The 21,787-nt window shown below is 35.2% G+C and overlaps 3 protein-coding genes across 8 annotated transcripts in view; 1 reads left to right on the forward strand and 2 right to left on the reverse strand.

The window, feature by feature from the left end:
* Window positions 1-7,681, reverse strand: part of LOC106160954 (uncharacterized) — a 39,103-nt gene extending 31,422 nt beyond the window's left edge. For both annotated transcript variants that reach the window (XM_086997291.1, XM_086997293.1), the window contains exon 1: window positions 7,432-7,681. The gene's annotated coding sequence lies outside the window, so the exon portion shown is untranslated. The remainder of the gene's footprint in view (window positions 1-7,431) is intronic.
* Window positions 1-21,787, forward strand: part of LOC106160953 (26S proteasome non-ATPase regulatory subunit 1) — a 142,805-nt gene that overhangs the window by 52,308 nt on the left and 68,710 nt on the right. The window lies entirely within an intron of this gene.
* The window catches only part of LOC106178670 (D(2) dopamine receptor A), a 68,755-nt gene continuing 61,187 nt past the window's right edge, over window positions 14,220-21,787 (reverse strand). For all 5 annotated transcript variants that reach the window (XM_024076437.2, XM_086997296.1, XM_013561951.2 and 2 more), the window contains exons 2-3: window positions 16,706-18,611; window positions 14,220-16,123 (exon numbers count right to left, since the gene is read on the reverse strand). In XM_024076437.2, coding sequence (XP_023932205.2) covers window positions 14,688-16,123; window positions 16,706-17,156 — 1,887 coding nt within the window. In that variant the 5' untranslated portion in view covers window positions 17,157-18,611 and the 3' untranslated portion in view covers window positions 14,220-14,687. The remainder of the gene's footprint in view (window positions 16,124-16,705; window positions 18,612-21,787) is intronic.

The raw sequence follows: 21,787 nt of genomic DNA on the forward strand, positions 1-21,787 counted from the left end.
GAAACGAATCCCCAAAAAACCAATATATATTTGGTGACAAGTTTGGGTACAAATAAAGCCACTTCCTGCACATGACACACCCGAGAGTTGCATAAGGCAGAAGATTTATGGAGGTGAAAAGTTACACAGATTACGTGATCTGTTAAATATTTTTGGACTAAGAGGCAGATGTCTGCAGTAAACTGTTTGCACTGAATTGGCAGACACCTTTATAACAGACAAGGTGAGAAAGTACTTTTAATTTGCTGGAAATTGTGAATGTTTCATTGGCAATGGAAATGTCTCTCAGAGGAAATGGCATTGGTACTTGTGCTGTTAATGATAGGAATATTTTGAGCAGCTTAAAAATTAAAACGTCTGTATGAGCAGATGTTGGAGAAGTAAATTTAGTTGTCATATATGCCCCCGTTACTTTATTAAAACCAGTACTTTTAAGTGAAGGCTTGTGAAGGTTTTCATTCAGTTGTCTTGAAAAATCATTCGAAAGATAATATTCCTGATTGGCAGGAAGAATTATTATAAAGATAATTTTCCTAATATTTAAGAATATTTTTTGTATTGATTAAATGTTATATAATTTGAACTACAAAAACTTAGTAAAAGAAATGGCTGTTAGGAAGAGATGCATTCTCCTTGCAGACATAATTTAGGCAAGTTCCTGGCATTTTTCCTTGGGGACTTTCATTTTCTTTATCTTTGCTCAACATGGTTAATGAAAGTCTAATTTTTGTGTTCTTGGATATCGTTGTCTTGTTCCTCACCAACTAATTATACAAACAGCAGCCTTATTGACGTCATTCCAGTCGCTACAGGATAAAATTAGAAATGGCGAAGGAACCGTGAAATGAACTGAATGCTGAATGCATGCAGATGAGGTTCCTGTTGCCATGGAAACTGGCTGTTAACCACGGCTTTAAGTTAATCTGGAGTTTAGGTCATTCATTCATTCATTCATTCAATTATTTTTATGTACGCACATTTAATACTCACAGATTTTTTTTCATTAAAAATGTATGATTTAAGTGTTTATGAATCACACTTTCTTAGTAAGAGGACTTTTTGCACTTAAACTGCTCAGAAAATGCCTTTACCTTTTATCTGGGTAGACAGTAAGGGCAACATCAATCAGTGACTGCTATGAGGATTCACAAAGCCTTAAAACTTTTGTTAACAGTTCAACTATCTTTATGGGTACATAGATCAAAGGAAAAGACAGACATTTACGTACAATGACACTGATTGAATTGGCTCCAATTTGCTGTTGTTCAATGAATAAAGGATTAGAAAATTAAAAAAAAAAAGTTTTCCTAAATGTATACCTAAAATTTTCACTTCTTATTTAGAAAAAAGGGGAGTTGTAATTTATTGCATTTTGAAATGGCAATTTACATGGTACTGTATTATTTGTAGTTCACTGCTGCAAAACGAGTCATTTACTTAAGAGCACTGCCTTTTTGCTTTTGTTTCCAAAAAGAACTACAAATGAAGAAAAGCGGACATTGTTAACAAAGCCAGCTCTGTCTAGTCTGGGAAACAGACCAAAGAAAGAGTTGATCTTCATTTCTGAGCAGAACTACTACAGATTTGAAGCTCCTGCACCAGTGTGATGATAAAGTGATCTCTCAGGAATGGTTGTTGTATTTGTATAATTCTCTTGATTGTTTCTCTCAGGGCTTTTTATACTGAAGAATAGGTCACAAGAGAGTCTGCTGACTGGTAAAATAAGGATTTTACAGAGAGATAAAAGATTATTTAAAAATGAAATCAGTTTTTATGCTGGTACTAAAACAGTTTGTCTAAAAATATTTCTTATAGTGATTTTCTTTCAGACTGATAACTGAAGTTGTGGCTTCCCAGACAACATTTCAATGACAAAATGACCGAGTCTGGAATCTATATGTTCCCATTTCATTCTCATGCTACGTCTTATCTGTGCTTTTGATGCTGAAGAATTGGTCACTGGAGAGAATTTGTTGGAGTAAATTGGTAAAACACAATGATAAAACTGATTGTGAAGGTCTTCATGGGGCAACATGTTGATTTTGGAGAAGCATATTCTGGTCTTCCTTTTTTTCTTTGTTTTTTTCTTTTTTTTTTCCAAGAGAACTTTTTTTTCCATGGCATAAAATGGAATGGATAATGGACTAGAGTCTAATTCTAAGATTTCCCACGGAGACACTTAACCTGTCTGCGCAGATATTCAGCAAATTACTGTGCGTGGAACTGTAGTTTTCTCTTTCATGCCTAAGTTAAATCGGATGCATTCACACCAGAACTAAAATAGACCAAAAATCTGTTACCTGGTCAGCTGAGTTATTGTCAGACATGAGTTTTTTTCTGTGGAAACACAAAATTCTGCATTTTTTAATTAAATTCTGATGGTTCTTGAGATTTGTCAAGATCTGTCATGTTAAATGTTCAGTTTTTTTTTTCTTTTTTTGAAACCTAGGCTCATGTCTGTATTATCTTGTGTCTTAGCTGACCATAACTTCACACAAGCTGACCCAGTCAGTGGCCTTAAAACCCTGCTGGTGGGTGTACATGGGGATTAGATAGGCTGCCTACTGTTAGAAATCCATACTTTATTATAATAATTATTTCCATTTTATTATAATTAATTTACTTTTTTATTATTAATAACATATATTTATTTGTTGCAATTTAAGTTTTCCATTCTTAATTCATTACATTTGTTATATTCTTTATCTGTTCGCTTGTTTACTGATCAGTTTATTTGCTGGTGAAAATTCTGTCAACATAATTGAAACCTAATTGAGCTAAAGTGATCTCCATCTGCTGCTGGCAGAAGATCACTTTGTGTTGTGGTGTGACACTTGAGGATAGAAACAGGAAGTGTAGGAGGGGGATAAAAAAAGGAACTGATAACAACTCGGCCATCGGGGAACATTTATTAGAAGTAAAGGTTGAACAAAAGCCTGGCAGTAGACTTGGTTTAACAGCCAAGTTTAGTGCTATAAAAATGAACTGATTTGAGAGTATCCCTTAGGGTCTTCTAGCCCCTGGATTAGATTTAGAAGGAAAAAAATAAGTGTTGTAATTGGAGAATTACCCAGAAGTACTGTAATTGTTCTCCAGATTTGAATGAAATCAGTTATTGCATACTTGCCTGAAACCATAAATTTAAGTTTTAACTGAGCTAAATTGAAGATTTATAAGGATTCATCTTAGCTAGTATATTTGAGTGGATTACTGAAAGTATAAAATATTAGAGAAAAGAATATATATATATATATATATATATATATATATATATATATATATATATATATATATATATATATATATATATATTATTTGAGAAAAGGTTAGGTTTTGTGAAATTTGTGTATAAATACTGTATGTGGGACCTTCAGTCTATTATTAGCAGTTGGTAACTGCTGGTGTTGTCAGAAAGGGTGTTAGATAATGATATTGCCAGACACAGGCCTCGTGCCAGATTACCCTGATAAGATGAGATAACGTGCCAAATTACCCTGATAAGATGAGATAACGTGCCAAATTACCCTGATAAGATGAGATAACGGTTATTTTGTCCTAAGTGGATGTAATCATTAGATTGGCAGTTTTTTTCTTCTGTGACAATTACCATTTGTGAAGTATCTAAGAGTGAAACTGATGTGTCTGATTTTGAAGCTCTGTACATGGCAGTGCTTCTACACAAAGTGGTTTTTTTTTTTGTTTTTTTCCCCTAAAATTGCATCTTGATTTTGAGCATGAGATTGCTTCCTTGTTGAACTAGCTATGTTTGTCCTTGAAAGTAAAGTGAAGAAATGCAGTGTATGTTCCAGCCATTATTCTTTTGAATCTAAAGTTGATTTCATGTTACAATTAGCATTTTGCATTTCCTTTCATACACAATTATTATTACAATTTGTTAGTAATTTTTAGTTGTAATGATAATTATTAGTATTTCTGTTATAGATATGTGCTTCTGCCTTCTGCAAACTATGGGATATAATCAACCATGTGTTCTACTCATTTCTGGTTTTCCCTTCCATTTATGCTCATGAAAATATTTCCACTTCTCCACTCTTCTATATTTTACTTAATGTTTGGATGTTAGTTTTTATTTCCTCCCTGGTAGCCAGTAAAACAAGTAATTTGTCCCACGCCCTCTATTTTCATTCTCTAGTCTTCCCTCTTTGTGGTCATTTTCATTTCTACTGGGATATGGAAAAATTAACAGTACGGTAATTATTCATAACATTTAAATGACCTACTTATTCTAACATAATTTTTACTTATTTAATCCGTTATTTATTAAAAAATGCTTAGACATGGTCACTTTTTAACACTTCAATAGTTACTTTTTAAAAAAATTTATCTCATACTCATATTTGAGATCATAATTTTGTCAATTTGTTTGAACTTTGTTGGTTATCACTACATGCCGTGTTGTCAATATTCACCTTACTTCCCAGAGCCATTCAGCTGAATGTCCAACCTCTGCACGCTATCATTGTTCATTTAATAATATTAGCCTTGATTCACTGCCTGTCTGGAGGCATTAAACGTGCACTTTGTTCTGGTTTTCCTGGAATTTTAACACACTTTCCCCGTGAATGCGTGAATTAGAAATCGCAGGAGAAGGGAAGAGAAAAATGAGGATGTTGGTTTTGGTCAGTCGAGGTGGCAATGCCTTAGGTGGATTGATATTATTTTTAACTCATACCAACATGTATATTTTTTACCGTGTGCTAAAAATGATGTGGCGTGAGTAGGAGGTGTTGCATATAATCATTTTAGCTAAATTTTTCCATCTTTTTATTGGAGGTGGGTGGGAAAAGAGATGAATGGAAAGTCTTTTGGCTTTAATTAATTTGAAATGGAGTGAGTCGGCCAATTAGATCTGCAGTTTTTTGCTTATTTTATCTCATCCCATTAGTTTCTTCTTTTGCCCGTCCCATTTCTGCAGTCCTTATCTCTATTTTTATTCTAAGACTTTTTTGGATTTTTTAATACAAACAAACTGTATAAAGGGCGGAGAAGGAATTGTAACATAAAATCTTTTCTATAAGGAATTCATTAAATTTTATCAACTGTCTAATTCTGGACAACAAACTTGCTCTAGAAATTTGACCAAGTGTTGGACAAACTGACTGCCAGATATTCTGATAGTTGATAGGCACCTGGGAATGTTCTATAGACTGATGAACACTGGAAATGGCATAAACAGCCGAGAATTGAGGAGCCATTGACCTTGATCTGTGACCTTCTGGTCAGTTTGTTTGAGAAGAGGTCAAATGGCCAGTGAACGGTTATTAAGAATATGTTCCCTCAGGTGGGAAATGGTATGGTATAGAAGTGAATAAAGAAAGGAAGATGATAGATTTAAAAAAAAAGTTTTTATCCATGGCTTCCATTGTGGCCGTAGATTGGTGGTTGAAAGATGACCTGGAGGCCGTGAATCATTGCCTGATTTACCAACCATACGTCTCTGGTACCTGACATTCCACACACTTTTTCACTCAACAACAAGTGTTCTGACATTTTGTTTTAGTCCGCCTCACAGATCAGACTTAACAAATACCCCATTACTGTGTTGTCTCCCCTGGATATAATTGATCAGAGTGAGTAGGCGATGCATAAAGCAAACTATTTTTGATCCTGAAAACAGTGAATTGTTTGTCCCAGGATAACTGCACTCTAGGCAGGCGTTATTAGTGGCAGAAACTCAACTTTTCTATAACGACATTATTTTTAGAGGTTTTAGATCCCATATATACTGATGGCTGCACAGTTTCAGGCAAAATGTGTTAAAGCATCAAATGTTTTTTTAAAGCTGGGGTTAATTATTTATAAAACAGTGACTGTTTAGTCCTTGCAATGGGAAGGTATTTTGCAATGTAAAGTTGGTCACATGAATTGCATTGCCTCTTGCAGAAACACATTGCGTGCAATTTTTTTTTTTTTTTTTTTTTTTTTTTGTCAAAAAAGGCCACCTTTGATTTTGCACATTTGATTAATTATTAGTAATATATGTCATTTCAACATCAGGGCTAATTTTGACCAATCTATTGATGTTTGAAATGGGTACTTGTTTAATAAAGTAATTTTCGGTTTCTCTCCCCCCCCCCTTCAAACTGAAGTTCAGCTACATACTTGAAGCAACTGTATCAGTCTGAAAGCTATTATTGCACATAATTTAATCATCTCTGTGCTGTATGCACCAAGCAGGCAAAGTTTTGTCTATTAAAAGCTACAGCCGTTACCACTAATTGAGAAATTGCGTTGCTGTAATGTTGGCCTCTTTAAGTGGCGTGCAATTAAAGAATCACCCATCCTTCAAACATAATTCTCCTCAATTAACTGAGGTGCTGAGTAGGAGTTAAGATGACAGTATGCCATGCTGCTGATAATTAGTCTAATTAGTGATAAGTGCAAATGTACTCTTAGACTACAAGTTTCTATTGGCAGAATCTTTGGCGGAAGTCTATGAAATAGTGATGTAAATACAATTATCTTGTTGATTGAAATTGACTTTGAAATAAAAGAAAGAGGAAGAATAGAAAATGTCAAAATTCATATGTTGTAGTTGATGGTCATTTGAATGATTTTGACTTAAAAAAGAACCAAATCAGTCAGTTAATTTCCATTATTTGTGCTTACAGTTGTGTTGTTTTCTATAAAGTTAGTTATACATATACTGGCATAATTAGCATTCACTTTAGATTAACTTTTGTTTTCTGCAACTTGGTGATAGAAGGTGCAAATTTGCCCTTGAATGTATTGAGGGGTTGGAAACTCTGGGGGAAATTTCAGTAATTTTCATATAATCTGGTGGTGTTAAATGGTACTTATGTAGATTGGATTGTTTCTGGAATGGATGGAAACAATACCTGGAAAATTGTCTCTGGGTGTAAAAAAGAAAAAAGAAAGAAAAAAAAAAAAATTGGCCTAATCATGTGCTAGTGATAATTTCAGTCCCTGTGGTCCTAGGTGAGATCTAACAGTAGCTTTGGGAGTGTTCAAGATTTGGATGGTGGGGGGCAGGAGTGGAAATACATGGAATAAACACCATATTAATATGGTGAAATAAGTTTTTTAACCATCTCTTCTGTAATGGTGATGATAACCCTGTTTTCTACCTGTTAGGCATTAGCCCCGTAGCCAGCAATTTCAAAAAGGGGTTCTTTTTCTGAAAAAGTGGATCTTTTACCATCAAACCTTTGTGTACCTAGATAAAATTTTACCCAGAGGGAACTTTACCTGGGCAAAAAACAGGGTTCATTTGGACCCATGAACCCCATGGCTATACAGGCCTGGACTTGGCATTGCCATGTCAGCCATGTGACCACGGAGCTCTGAGGGAGAGTCAAAACATCAGGCTCCATAAAAGAACTTGTTTAGTCTCTTGAAAATGATTAATTTTTTATCAACCACTTCTATATTGTGAAAACTGGTACTTACTTGCTTTGGAAACTGATTCCTGCTAGGTTAAAGATGGTGCTTATACAAACAGACTTAAAAAATGCATTGTCATTGTGAACAAGATACTGTCAGGAACTTGATGGTGCTGATGGTGATGGGGTAGCAAAAGAGAAGTACATCATTGTACTTCAATAACTTCAGTAACTCAGCATGAGCTGGTTGATAAAAAAAAACTCCATGGTGAGGTCAACCTCCATTGCATCAGGTAATTGCTGATGCACGTGTTCTGCATTGACTTTTTACTGTTGTTGTAGTAGTATTTATTTATATTATTTTAACAAGGACAAGCGTCCTCGTCAGGGGAAGTCCAAAATCGATGTCAACAATATGTTTTTGTTCTTTAAGTTAATCCATACACTGGAGTTATAGTGGTAGGAAAAACTTTCTGTTAACTTCATTAACCCTTTTTACCATCCCTCAGGTACCTTGCTGTATTGGTGTCACGTACATAAACCGTGACTCGGCTATGACTCCATTGTTGATTGTGGGTGTTTATGTTTGGTTTTGTTGCATGTGTTTGAATTGGAAGTATTGATCCATTGATAGTGGAATTCAATATTCAGATTTGTAATTCAATCTTCCTGGAACCCAGCAGCTGTGGGGGTTGTATTAAAGGGACAAAAACAGCAGTCTATAAGATATCCATATTTCACAATAAATATATTGTAAACAACTCTTAGAAATACAATAAATTATATTTTACCACCAAAATGGTACATCACAATAAATTCTGGAATTTGTGCTTGCCATCACATCATGTGACCTCCATAGATGGCTACACTCTGTAATAATCTCTTAAGAGAATATTATAGAAAAACAAATTTTTTAGAAAAAAAACAGGGACTAACTTTGAATGTGGGAATGGATTCATTAAACATTAGTAAGTATGGGAAAATTGTCCTTTATCCCAGGAAAATCCATTTTTTTTGGCCAAAATGAACTGCTGTTATCCCTTTAACTTAAAAAGAAGACAGGGTCTGTTAATTGAGGATATGGGGCTTTTTTATATATTTTTTTCAATGCTAGGTAGTACTGAAAAAAATTCTTTTCTGTGCATCAAAAAAATATTTTAAGGGAAATTTACTTTTTTGTCTCGAGAAGGAATTAACTTTTTACCATCTTTCTCTACACAAGAGGCATTGAAAAACTTATTATAAAAAAAAGAAGAGATGAAATAGAATAGTTTTTTAAAAATAAAAATACCATATGTTCTCAACAAATGACCCTTAACTGGTAGTATTTCACAATAGTTAGTTCACCTATTTGAATTGGAAATACTGCTGTGTAGATGGAGGGCCAGTGGTGTTAGGTTTTGTAATATAAACCATCTAGAACTGTGGATCTCACTGGCAAATTTATACTATAAATATCTTAACTACTGGACTACTGGAGAGAAAAAAATAGACTTCTTTTTGTTTCCTTGTTCAACTTGTTGATTGTTGAATAAATTCATGAAGGTATTCTCATTTGTTGCACATTTGAGATCACTTTACACTGCCCTTTACTCACTACCCAGCTTGCCCAGTATAAATTAAGGATAGAATTGTGTTTGAAATGACATCTTCCCACTTTAAAATGCTGGTGTATTAGGTTAAGAAAATGTCCTTTAGTATCAGAGTTAGGCCTTCTTTACACTGAATGGCATCCTTTCTGCACCTTGTAGTATGCCCCACTTTAGGGCAAAAATAATAATAGTCATAATACTACTTTACGTGCTGACTACCAGCTGATCATTGAGCATTCATTCTGTAACCAAAGCAATGCTTGTGCCTCCTTTCTACGACCACTGCGATGCCAGTTTTATGGTGGCACAAAGGACACAGAAAGGACACCGTTCAGTATAAAGGGGGTTTTAACATCTAGAACTGGTACAGTAAACATGGTGTAAGATATGTGGCAGCTGAGAGAGAGAGATGGCTTCACTGATTGTGTTTAACTGGAGCTCCTCTAACACATTCAGGGAGATTGTTTAGAGCACATTGCACTCTTCTTCTCTAATGCACTGCCCATTACTCTACTGTCTAGAAGAGATTGAGACAAAAAGCAGCAATAGTACAAACACTGACCAAAGGAACTTCTTGTAGTCTGTACCAGAACTTAGCCTACTCCACAACCAGGGTCTGAGAATCTACAAACAGAAATAGGGGCCAGTGACAAAATTTGGACTTTTTTTACTGGTGCAGCTTTAAATTTACTGAGACCAAGTGTTGCTAACTTATTATTTAATTATTATGAAATTCAAAGTTATTATCAGTTTAGTAATTATTAATCAGTGACTTATTTATTAAGTATATAATTAAATGTATACACATAGACTGGTGTTATTATGCTGAACAAAAGCTACATGTATACACACTTACACCCCATTTCCATAGATTAGATTGACCTACTTTAGATCGACCTAACTCCCTGGGGGTTCACGCTAAATAGCTGTCAGCCGGGCGGACATGAAAGTTAATTACCCCCTTAAAGCTTGTAGTAGGCGGGACGGACATTTAAGTCGGATTATCTAAAAGTAATCTAGTGAGACTCCCCGTGGGGATAGATCGATCTAAAATCTATGGGAATAGAGCCATAGATGTTCACAGTTCTTTTTTTTTTTTTTTTTTTTATTAAAGTGATCATCATTTTAACCAAATTTTATTGTTGATTCAAATATTTGAATCCATCATCATTAACAAATCACCGTTATAAATTTCTATTCTAAAGAATGTCATTTACTATGCAAATGTGATGGTCCTGTAAACTCAGTTGACATGGATTTGCACTTTCTGTCCCTATTTATGTGGGTTGTTCACTGCACATGTACTGAAATTACTGCCTTTGTTTTACATTGATAAGATTATAAAAGAATTGTGGTTATTTGTAAAAGTCACTAGAGTCATTGTGTCACGACTTCATAATTTATGTCTAATTACCTTTTATTGAGGAGTTAATTTAAAACAAATTTGTGAGGACTAGAAACCTCATTAGTTGGTAATTAAGCTGGACAATAGATGGAAATAATCGATGGATACCATTATTTATATCAGTTTTATCAGAATTCTTCCCTTCCAAACAAGACCAGTGCCAGGTTACCATTTATGCTGGGCACCGTAGGATTCATCAGAAATTATTGTGTATTTCTTTTCTTCTTCTTTTTTTTTTTTTTTTTTTTGTGCCAATTTTTGATTTCGATCAACAGACTGGTGGTTTTTGCCATCTTTTGCTTGTAACAGGTGCCATGTTATCATATGTCAGTTTTATTTATGTATTTAAATTTCTTTTACTGTTGGTGTAAAACATATGCCAAGTTTTTTTTTGTAATAGAACAGGTACAATAGTTCATTTAATTGAGTTACTACTGATTTCCCTGGAGTCAAAGTAGATTTAAATTATGATCTAAAACCATAGACCAATTTTCAGTTTGAGGTCCCTGGTCTATCTTGGTTCAGTTGTGAACAGGACATAAGTGAAATATTTATAATTAAATAAAACTTCCTAATTTTGACGTAAATGTTTAACACCTGTTTTTCAAACCAAGTTCACACTTGTTGTTTGAAGGTAGAATGATTTATACTGGAACATCTTTGCACTAAGCTGCAGTAAGAAGCATACTTTAGAAGTCACCAGGCCCAGCCTTGGCTGCAAATAAAGGCCAGCTTTCATATGGTGCTACTTTTCACAGTAATCTATGAGGCATTCAGTGTATAACTTATATAAGTCAGGTAGTATATATAGTCAGTAGTCAAAGGAAGATTCCTTATTTATGATTTTTCTGGGTCTTGGGGTATCCGTAAGGTCAGATGGGCTTTTTTTGCCCTTCAGGATTTCCTAGATTCAGGATTCATGAGAATTCAAATGCATCGTTTTAAGCTTTCAGTTGTTGATGCTCAGTTCTAAATGATTTTAATTTTGCAACCTGTTTTATCATGGGATCAATTTTGCTCGAAATTTTGATTAGAGTTATGCATTGGTGAATATCCATTAAAAAATAAGGACATCCATCCAGTTTGCATGTTCGTTGTGTGGTTTAATATATGTGCTAATACCATCTGTTTCTAAAAAGTACAAAATACTTTCTGTTATGTAATTGCAATGTGGTGTTATTGGTTGTCAGTCTCATGTTTTACAAATGATAATGAGAGTGTGTGTTATGGTTCATTCACCTGTTGGAAAAAACTGGCTTTGTACTGTTAGCAGTGACAGCTGTGGAAAGACATTTCTATATTATTAAAAGAAGCATGGTAATAGAATGATTTATTTTGCATTTTTAGCGTTTTGTTATCAAGGTCACCACTGCTAAGTTATTGAATGAAACCTGCACAGTTTTTCTTTATGGAAAAAGAAAAAATGGATAAAATTATCTTTACAAAAATATATCTATTGGAAAGATTAGACGAAGGTTCTTTACCACAAACTAACAAAGTTTTAAGGTACTCCTAAGGAACATTGCAGTGCACTCTTACATCTTCAATCCACACTGTAATCTTTATATCTTATCAGTTTGCCAAACTGATGAACTTATTTCAATAGATATTGTGTAAATGTGAGCATAGTTCATGAAGTATTTTTAAAGAATTTTTTAAAAATGTTGGTCGGATTTGTTGACGGTATGCCAGGCTGTCTTTTTCCAATATTGAATTTACTCAGGACCTTGCTCTAATGGAGATGCTATCTAGGAAAAGGTTAATTGTAACTTTATTTTATTTGATCAGAAAGGGGTAACATCCTTTAGTATTTGGTAATATCCTTAAAAGTTTTTCCTGCAGTGATTCCCCATTTTGAGAAATTTGAGAAAATATTATTGTGAAATGTAAGAGCAGTAGTGTGTGTCTGTGTGTGGTGAGGGCCCACTTAAAGCAAATGTCAGGGAACTTTTAGGCGGTGTTCCTAATTGATTAGGGGAGTAAGTCAACAGTGGGTCTATTTAAATGATCTTCTTGTCTATTAACTTCACCTTAAGCAACTTCCGTGCCAGGATAGGGTTTATTGTATCCTGAGAGAGAGAGAGAGAGGGAGAGAGAGAGAGAGAGAGAGAGAGAGAGAGAGAGAGAGAGGGAGAGAGAGAGAGAGAGAGGGAGAGATGGGAGAGATGGGAGAAGAAAGAGAAACTAACAGAGAGAGAGAGAGAGAGAGAGAGAGAGAGATGGGAGAAGAAAGAGAAACTAACAGAGAGAGAGAGAGAGAGAGAGAGAGAGAGAGGGAGAGATGGGAGAAGAAAGAGAAACTAACAGAGAGAGAGAGAGAGAGAGAGAGAGAGATGGGAGAAGAAAGAGAAACTAAAAGAGAGAGAGAGGGAGAGATGGGAGAAGAAAGAGAAACTAACAGAGAGAGAGAGAGAGAGAGAGAGAGGGAGAGATGGGAGAAGAAAGAGAAACTAACAGAGAGAGAGAGAGAGAGAGGGAGAGATGGGAGAAGAAAGAGAAACTAACAGAGAGAGAGAGAGAGAGAGAGAGGGAGAGATGGGAGAAGAAAGAGAAACTAACAGAGAGAGAGAGAGCGAGAGAGAGAGATGCTTTTTAAAATATCAGTAAGGGGGGGCCTGCATTATGTCATAGGAGGAATTCATCAGGTTTTGTAAAAAAAAAAAAATTAAATATAATATATATTATGCAGACATATCTCATCTATTATACCAGCATAATTACTATTATGTTTAAGGGAACCTGAGACATATTTCCTGGACTTAGGGTTAAACAGACAAAAATTATTCCTGCTAAATTACCGGCATCTTGATATGAAAGTCTAATTATTTTGAAGATACCAGGTTTTATTGATAAAACATAGGCTATTTTCATGGCACTGGCTGAATTATTTTACCCTGACCTTAAAATAAGAAGAGAAGAGTATGAATGTAGTTGTGCTTTCTTCAGAATAATAATTATGTTATGTGGATTTGACAGAAAAGATTTCATGACTGGGACCCTGTCTTTTATATGCAGTGGCACTGAATTCTTAGAAATTGTAATTATATTGAAAATAGTGTCAATAAAGAAATTATGTTTAACCCTCTTACGGTGGTGGATGACACGTCATATTGAGTATTGGAAACATATGATGTCTCATATCAGATAAAGTAACTGGGGAAAGTTGGAAGTGACAAAAACCTTTCCTGTACACTATTTGTCCACATTCGATTTGATTGACTGGCAAAAATGGATTTTAGCAATTTTAAGTCATTGCACTCAGTATTTGATTTGATAAAACTACCATGATAATTTCATTACGATGACTTACTTGTCTCCATTTTCTGTTCTCCTGCATTTCTTCTTGTCACGTTTAGAGCAGCAATTTCAGGCGACTTTCTTGCTGGAGATCTCAGTTCTGAGGCACACTTCTTCTCAACTGTGACCAGGTTCTGCATTACTAACTGACTGTGAACCATTGACGCAATAGGATTATTAATTCATCAGTTAGAGCTGAGATGAATTCTTAAAAATTCATATAACCTGTGCTTTGCCATGTAGGTGTTGGTGTTAAGTTTTCAGAAAGGATCCTGATTCTGATTGAAAAGGTTCTCAGAAGAAATAAGTTGAAATTTGTAAATTTAAATGAAGCTGGTCAGTTTGTTCTAAAACTATCTTGGGCTGAAGTAGAAAATGTATCTAAGTTGATTTCTGCAAGAGCATTGATAGTTCGGTGTTTCTCCTGACAGCTGGTTTACATCAAGAGGAGGTACAATTTTTCAAATTAAGCCCTTATCTTTGCAATTTTAATAATAATGCAAGTAAGGCTTAAGAGCCTTGACCGTATCATATGTTGTATTATATGAATTATTTTTGCAGTAACTGAGACAAATATAACTTCTATGCAAGTGACTAAAACATTTCAATGAATCTAGTTTTATTTTTTTCCCTTAATAAATACAATTTTTAGTTTGAGATTCAAGCTTTTATTCTTCTTTGCTAATTTCATCAAACTGTTGGTCACTTGCAATTGTGGTCAAGTTAACTATGGGTCAAGCAGTCAACAATGAAGAATAAAAGCAGTGATCATATCCTGAGAACTGCAGAATTCTTGTAATGGTAATTGCAACAGCATTATTTTCTAGTGCAAAATCTTCTAGAACATAGAAATCTGAAATGCTTTTGTTTCTCAAAATGCTGTAAGTAATATTAACTGTTCATAAATAATTTAAAAGTCAAACTGTACTCACGTCATCATGTGTTTGTGGTCAGTGATAAAAACTATGGCATTAAGTTTAATTAATTATTTAAAAAAAAATTTACACCTTGTGATTCAGTCAGTTCTTATCATATGTTTGTAGTCACTGTTGACGCTTCCTTGCTTTTTCGTAAACTTAGTTTCTTTTTATAGCTGGAAGGAATGCTCCGCCCTGCCCAAGCTGCGGCATGAGCATTCAGAAAACTGAGAGAGTACAATTTGCTAAGTTTGTGTTTTTTACTGTAACGGCAGAGGAGAAGGTCCACAAAGGTGTCCTTGAATGTCTTGTTAAACACGGTGTAGATCAGAGGGTTCAGTATGCTTGAGGCATACCCTAGCCACACAAACACGGTGATCAGGTTCTCGCTAAAGTGACATGCTTTGCATAACGGGGTCATGAAGTTTGTGATAAAGAAGGGTGCCCAGCACACTACAAATACCACAAACACGATTCCTAGCACCTTTGACGCCTTCTGCTCTGTCCGTACAGTTTTCACTTTTTCTCGTCTATGGTTTATCATAATATTGGCTGCTCGCAAAGCCATACTGGGTTTGTGCCACAAGTCTCGAGCTCTTCGTGAACTGGTACCATTACGAAATGGACTTTGTCCCGAATCCACAGAATTACTTGAACCTCGATTCGAGGCATCTTCCTCTGTAGTAATGGCGTCGAAATTACTCGGTTCGTGGCTGACGGTATGTGCTCTTGCTCGATGAGGGAGGACTCCATTTATGTTGTCACTGTGCGATAGGTTGTTGACATCCTGGCTACTTGACCCCTTTTCAAACATTCCCATGCTTCGTGGGCGTTGGTTAAAGGGGCTGGGTGGCGGTGGTGTTGGAGGTGAAGAATCCTTGGACTCTGTTCCAGAGGAACTATAGTGCAGTTGTGCTGTCAACTGATGAGTATGGTTGTCTATTTGATGAAGAAAAGGGTGTTGATGGTGATCGTTCAGTGTTATGTTTGAACTACCTTGATTATTATTGTAATTGCCCAAGTTCCCATTTCGATAACCTGTTGCTTCTTTTTCATTGGTACATATTGGACGGCAAACATCAATCGGGGGTTTTCTGAATCGTCGTTTGGGTTTTGCTCCTGAGCGTCGTATAAGAACCTGGCCCTCCTTGCTCTTTCTTTTATACATTTGCACTTGTTTCTGTAATAATTTCACTGTGAGGATGTAAGTAACAACCATAATGACCAGCGGAATGAAAAATGCAGCTATCGATCCATACAACATGAATGGCTTATTTTGTATCGAGCAAAATTTATCCTGGAGAATATGTTCGTGATGCGCAATTCCCAGCACTGTGATTGGACAACATACGACAAAGGAAATGAACCATACAATGATTATCTTAACACAGACGTAACTGCGCGATTTGCTGCGGTACCGTAGCGGGTGGCGAATTCCTAAGTAGCGGTCCAGAGAGATGGTGCACATGTGAATTATTGAAGATGAACACATCAGCACGTCACATGTTACGTAGATATCACAAAGAACGATGCCTAATGTCCACGACCCTGGAGAGAGAAAGAAATAATGTCAGTAGTGTTGATGAAAAAATAGTTGTGTTTTGTTGTTTTATCATATCACACAGTTACTGGTATGCAGTATTTGCAATTTTTTTTTCTTAAACTGATTTATTATCAGAAAAAATAAAACAGGAAATTTACCAAATTTTACCAAAAGAATGCTGGATGTGGGTTATGCAGATGAAGGCCAAAATGTGTGTTACATTTTAATATGATGTTTTACAAAGCCTTGATATATATTTCAAAGCTTAATTACAGTAATTTACAGATCAATGCAGGCAAATGAAAGATGACTTAATTCTGGGCATTACATGGAAACAGTTCTTTTTGTCTTTCTTTGTGCATTACATTTTTTCCATATTTCAAAGTCAAGTATTTAAAATTCCTTTTTTGATAGAAAAAATTTATACTCTGCCTAAATAGAATCTGCTTCACAGAATTATCATCTTTTTATTTTCTGCTTGTGGTTGGACAGCTTGCCAGCTCATTGAGCATGTTAATGAGTGTGAACTATATAGCATGGAATAATAACCCACATGTAAAAATGCTGACAGAGAGACCTGTACATACCTAGAAACAGTTGCATCATGGCCAGTGGCATCACTATCACAGATACCAACAAGTCTGCAACAGCTAATGACAACAGAAAATAATTGGTCACATTATGTAGTTTTTGTTCAACAGAGACCGCCACTATCACCAGAATATTTCCCAGCATTCCTGCTATCACCAGAATGCCCAAGAACAGCACCATCCAGTTATAATGTACGTCTTGGTTCAATATCTCTGATTGATTGGTGATATTTGATGGACTTTCCATGTACTGAGTTGTAAGGGAGCAATCACGCCCCTCGCAAAGGTTTCCCCCATTGTGTATGGGCAAAGTTAGCACCTTTGCGGACTCTTTTGTATGAAGAGTCGTGTTGATTTGCCGCCATATAGTTGAGGCATCCATCTTGTCAAGATGAGCTAAATCCAAGGTTATCCACCTGTTTTTGTATTTTGAATCTGTTCGTAGCATTAGATATGTTAATTTCACGATGTGTTTATATTTCTAACTACTTGAATGCTGTCAAGCTTTTTCTCACAAATCTCATCATCACCTGCTATATCTTCTGAAGAATTAAATGGTATAGCCACTTCTAAAATATTGGCACAATAGAACTACAAAATTATCCACCATCATTAGGCCCAAGGGTGTTATTTCATCATATAAATCCACATTTGGTTTTCTTGAGAATTTGTCAATCCTCCCCTTCACCACGTGATTGTAATTGTTGTGGAAGGTCTTCAATAATGATAGCCTTCAATAAATCCACTTGGCTACTCACAGAAAAATAACACAATAGTGCATCCAATATTCCTTGTATGAATTTTTGTAATAGTTGTCATATACTTGTCTTCACAATTAAGATGAAGTTGTTTTTTTCAACAGATTACCTTAAGTAGGAGTAAAATCTGTAGCATTAACAACAATATCAACTGATTTTTTTCTATTAACGTTGTTGGTTTTGGAAAAGGACAAGTTAGGACTGGGGTTTCATCAGGTGAAAGGAAATGTCAAAACAACAGGTATGATTCGTACAACAGCTCCAGCTTGGTTGTTGGTTGTGCTAGGAACACGTTTTCCAGGAACCTCACAGATTTCTAGGCAATTGTTAGAAGACTTGGAGGATTTTCCTTGAACTTTGTTGAAACAAATGTTGTTTTTGTTGCATTTCCAAGGATTCCCTGTCATGAAAAAATCAGTTCTAAGCTGTGGTTTGATCAGTTGTTCTTGTTTATTAGTAATCTATATGTTTGGTAGAATAAGAACTGTGTTTCACACTTGTAAGGGTTGTTTTCGTCAGCTGATTCACTGATATCCATCCATTAGGACAGAAATCTGATTTCAATGAGGAATGAAGATGTGCAGTAAGGAGTCCTCTTTCCTCAGTATCTGATCCCTTTTAAACCAGGCACAATGTTGTAATCCACTGTGTGGCACTAACAGTATATTAGAATTTTTTCCACCTTTTTCTGTCAAGTCCTTGTTTCCTTTAAGTGACACAATTAGTCACAGGTGATTCATTGATCCAAACTTTTGGTCTTCTGTTTTGATTTTGATCCCATTGATAGGCAGATTTTGATTCTCAGAATCGATTCACATATATCACAATGAGAGCAGTGAGACACAATTACATTTCCTTTACTTCATTTTTGACATGTAAACATGACTTCCATGGTTTCCTTTATAATTTTCTCATTATGAGGTACAGAGATTTAGTTTTCAGTGCTCTACTTTTCAGGGGCTTCAAATCCTGTCACCAGTGTCATAACTTGCTTCTCTGTGTTTTTTCTATAACAGGAGCTGGAGCAGCTGTGTCTTCTTTCAGGAGTGACTTCATGAACTTCCTGTGGTTGATTTCACGTTTTTAACTCCTCCTGGAAACGTGTGTGGTTATTCACATTTTTTGTCTCAACAAAAGTATGCTCTCTGAAAGCAAAAAATCAAAGTTATTAATGAATAAATTTGTTTATCTAGACTATTTATTTTGTGCAAACAAAGGCTATTAACACAAGTTATCCTAAAATATGCTATTACAAAAAAGTAATATGAATACAAATATATGTGGTGGTTCAGCATAAGAAAAAATCCTTTGCATTTCATAGAAAATGTTTCTGAATTAGATTTTTTTATGAAAATGGATATGATAATAAACAAATATTCTCAATAAATAAATAAATAAATAAATAAATAAATAAATAAATAAATAAATGAAAAGTCAGAGATGACATATTCACATAGCATTCCCCACTAGTATCAAATCATCCAGAATACTGTACACTTCACACTTTCAATTGTGTTAATGAACTTTTAACAGACCTGCGTCACTGCAGATCTCTCACATACATGCTTAATGGCCGTATCAATCATTACAATTTTATCAATATGATCTTTCTCTTAGGAATTGAGTCTGATGTGCGAGATATTTTGCTGCATTGCTTTAATTGCTACAGAGGGCCCCGTACCTTCAAATTATACGTAAATACAGCGTAGACTTATATTGATGGAATAATTAACTTAGTTTTATTCAAACAACCCATTGCCATTGCATTGCATCTCATAGATGGTGGGTTTGATTTTGGACTAATATAATTATGCTATTTGCTGGACACAGTTGTGTTGTTAAAGGTATCATTTAGTTGACCATTTCAGTCCCCCCATCAGGTTTGTAGTGACTGTTTGTGAATTGTAATGTGCAGAATACAATTACCAGTAAGTGGTTCTGTTAGTTTGTTCCTCCCTAGAGACTTTCAGGACTAAAATTCTCATACCACAAATCCCAATTGTGCAGACATTTTGCTGCCTACTCATACACACATACAAATAAAAGCGCTCCTTTAAAAAATTACTTTCCTTCCACATTGAAATATATGCACAGATGCACACACATCTACAGGTATTTGTGCTTGCTTGTATTTACTACATAGAGATGCATGTACACACCAACTATACATTCATTTATCATGAAGAGAATATCTCATGCTGTAGATCTTACATGTGAGAAGCTAAGATTTGATATTGCCAGTTGTAGTCATACAATCCATTAACAATCTGATCACCTGTGGTGATTGACATCTTTATTCCAGACCCCCATGCTTCTGTTTATTCTGTACACCTAATGATACCACATCTTAGCTGTATCTGGAGGAATAAAGAAAGTATCAAGAACTATATTAGATCACCACATGTTGATTATTTTCTGTGTGGACTCTTGCTACTGCAGAATGGTAGTTGTTGCCAAAGATGTCCACTGCTACCATAGCAAGGTGCCTTTAATAAATATGCAGAAAAAATGCATTAAAGCATGTGAGCACCCCGTGCGCGCATGCACACACACACACACACACACACACACACACACACACACACCTAAAAGTTCATACAACTGTTATTCTTGCATAGTCATATATTACCTGTAATAAATCTATAGTATTTTAAGCCTAGTTAATTGCAAATCATGTGCCTGCACTTTTGATGAAAATTGATCCATGGCCAAGAAAACTTACTTGCAGTAATTACTCTAAAGTGACGATTAGCTCCAGAATAAGACTAGGCAGAAAATGGATTAGAAGTCGTCATTCTCTCACAGAAAGAAAGACAAAAAGATTTATTGCAACTTGAAATGTTTCACTTGGAGAAAAGCTGATATGGTAAAAGGGAAATTGAATTTTTTTCCTTTCCAGGGGCAAAATAATTAATGCTGGTTGAAAACATGTAGCAAAAATTTGTTGTGATAGTGGTTTTTGTAGACGGTAATATGATCGGACAAAAGTTGCTGTAATTAATCTTTTACTGATTGTTATTGTAAATAGGATGAAGGTGTAATAATAATAATAATAATAATAATAATAATAATAATAATAATAATAAATATAAAATACTAATTGGCAATGTTAACAGAATTTGACAATCCTATGAACTTAATTAATAATCATGAATTTTTCACAGAATATTAACTTGTTCTGTAAGGTATCTAGATGTGTGTATAAGGTGCAGTAATCAAGTTTTTTTTACTATGTCATCTGGATCCCACATGTGTATCTCTATAATGTGTATGAATGCTTATACTGTGATATGAATTAATGTCAAGAAGAAAGCACTGTTAAGGGGCAGGTGCTCTTTTCTGTTCAAAGTCTGTCAGTTCTTAAGTAATATTGAAAGAAATGTCATTATTATCAGTTGTGTATTGCTGCTTGTATTTTTAGATTTTTGATTCAATGGAATTATTGTCAAGAGAAACATATGGCAAATATGATTGCAGATTACTTGTGCGTCACTCGTCTCCTAGGTCTAAAGTGATTGTACGCCGCGATTGTTTTAATTTGTCTTCAGCCTCAAATGATTGCCTAATCTGCTTATTGCGTCAGAAAATGGCAGCGCTTCCTTTTACAGGAATTGTTACTTTGTTTCGCTTTTGGCCAGTAAATGCTGCAGAAATGTGAATGCACTGCACTTTAAGCAGCCTGTTCTTTGTTACTGGTTTCTGTCGTCAAATGCCACAGAAATATGACGCAGAGGGTGCCTTTAGAATGTTCGTAAACCATTTGTGCCAGTCCATTACGTGGCATGCCTTCTGAATACATGTCACCAACATGATTGTTCACTCTTTTTGAAAGCTTTCATCATGACTTATATGTTATTATTTGATGACTGTGTAACATAATATCTTGTTATTAAAAAATTATATTTAGATATTTATGAAAAAAACATTCTAATTATTTTTTTATTGGAATTATTGATTTTCCAGGCACTGTGCAATAAGTATGGTTAATGAATTACCTGAAATCTAAATTGTACTTTTAAACATTATGTTCAACATGAGGAAATAAAAAGAATATACAGAAATAATTCTTATAATCGCCCAACTCCTTGGAGACTCTCGCTGAGTGCAGTCAGTTTAACTGATGGACACGCCTCCTCCTGGCATTAAGAAGAACACGGAAAAGCTGGTGAGTAGACAAGTAAGTTGGAAACAAGAGGATGTATGTTCTTCAGTTCATCTAATTGCACTTAGCAAGAGTCCTTGCAGACTTGGGTTGATGCACATGGACCTATGGTGTCTATGGGATGCACATGGACCTATGGTGTCTATGGGATGCACATGG

The sequence above is a fragment of the Lingula anatina genome, chromosome 10 (assembly GCF_051362555.1).
Source record: "Lingula anatina isolate TDL-2025a chromosome 10, LinAna3.0, whole genome shotgun sequence".
NCBI lineage: Eukaryota > Metazoa > Brachiopoda > Lingulata > Lingulida > Lingulidae > Lingula > Lingula anatina.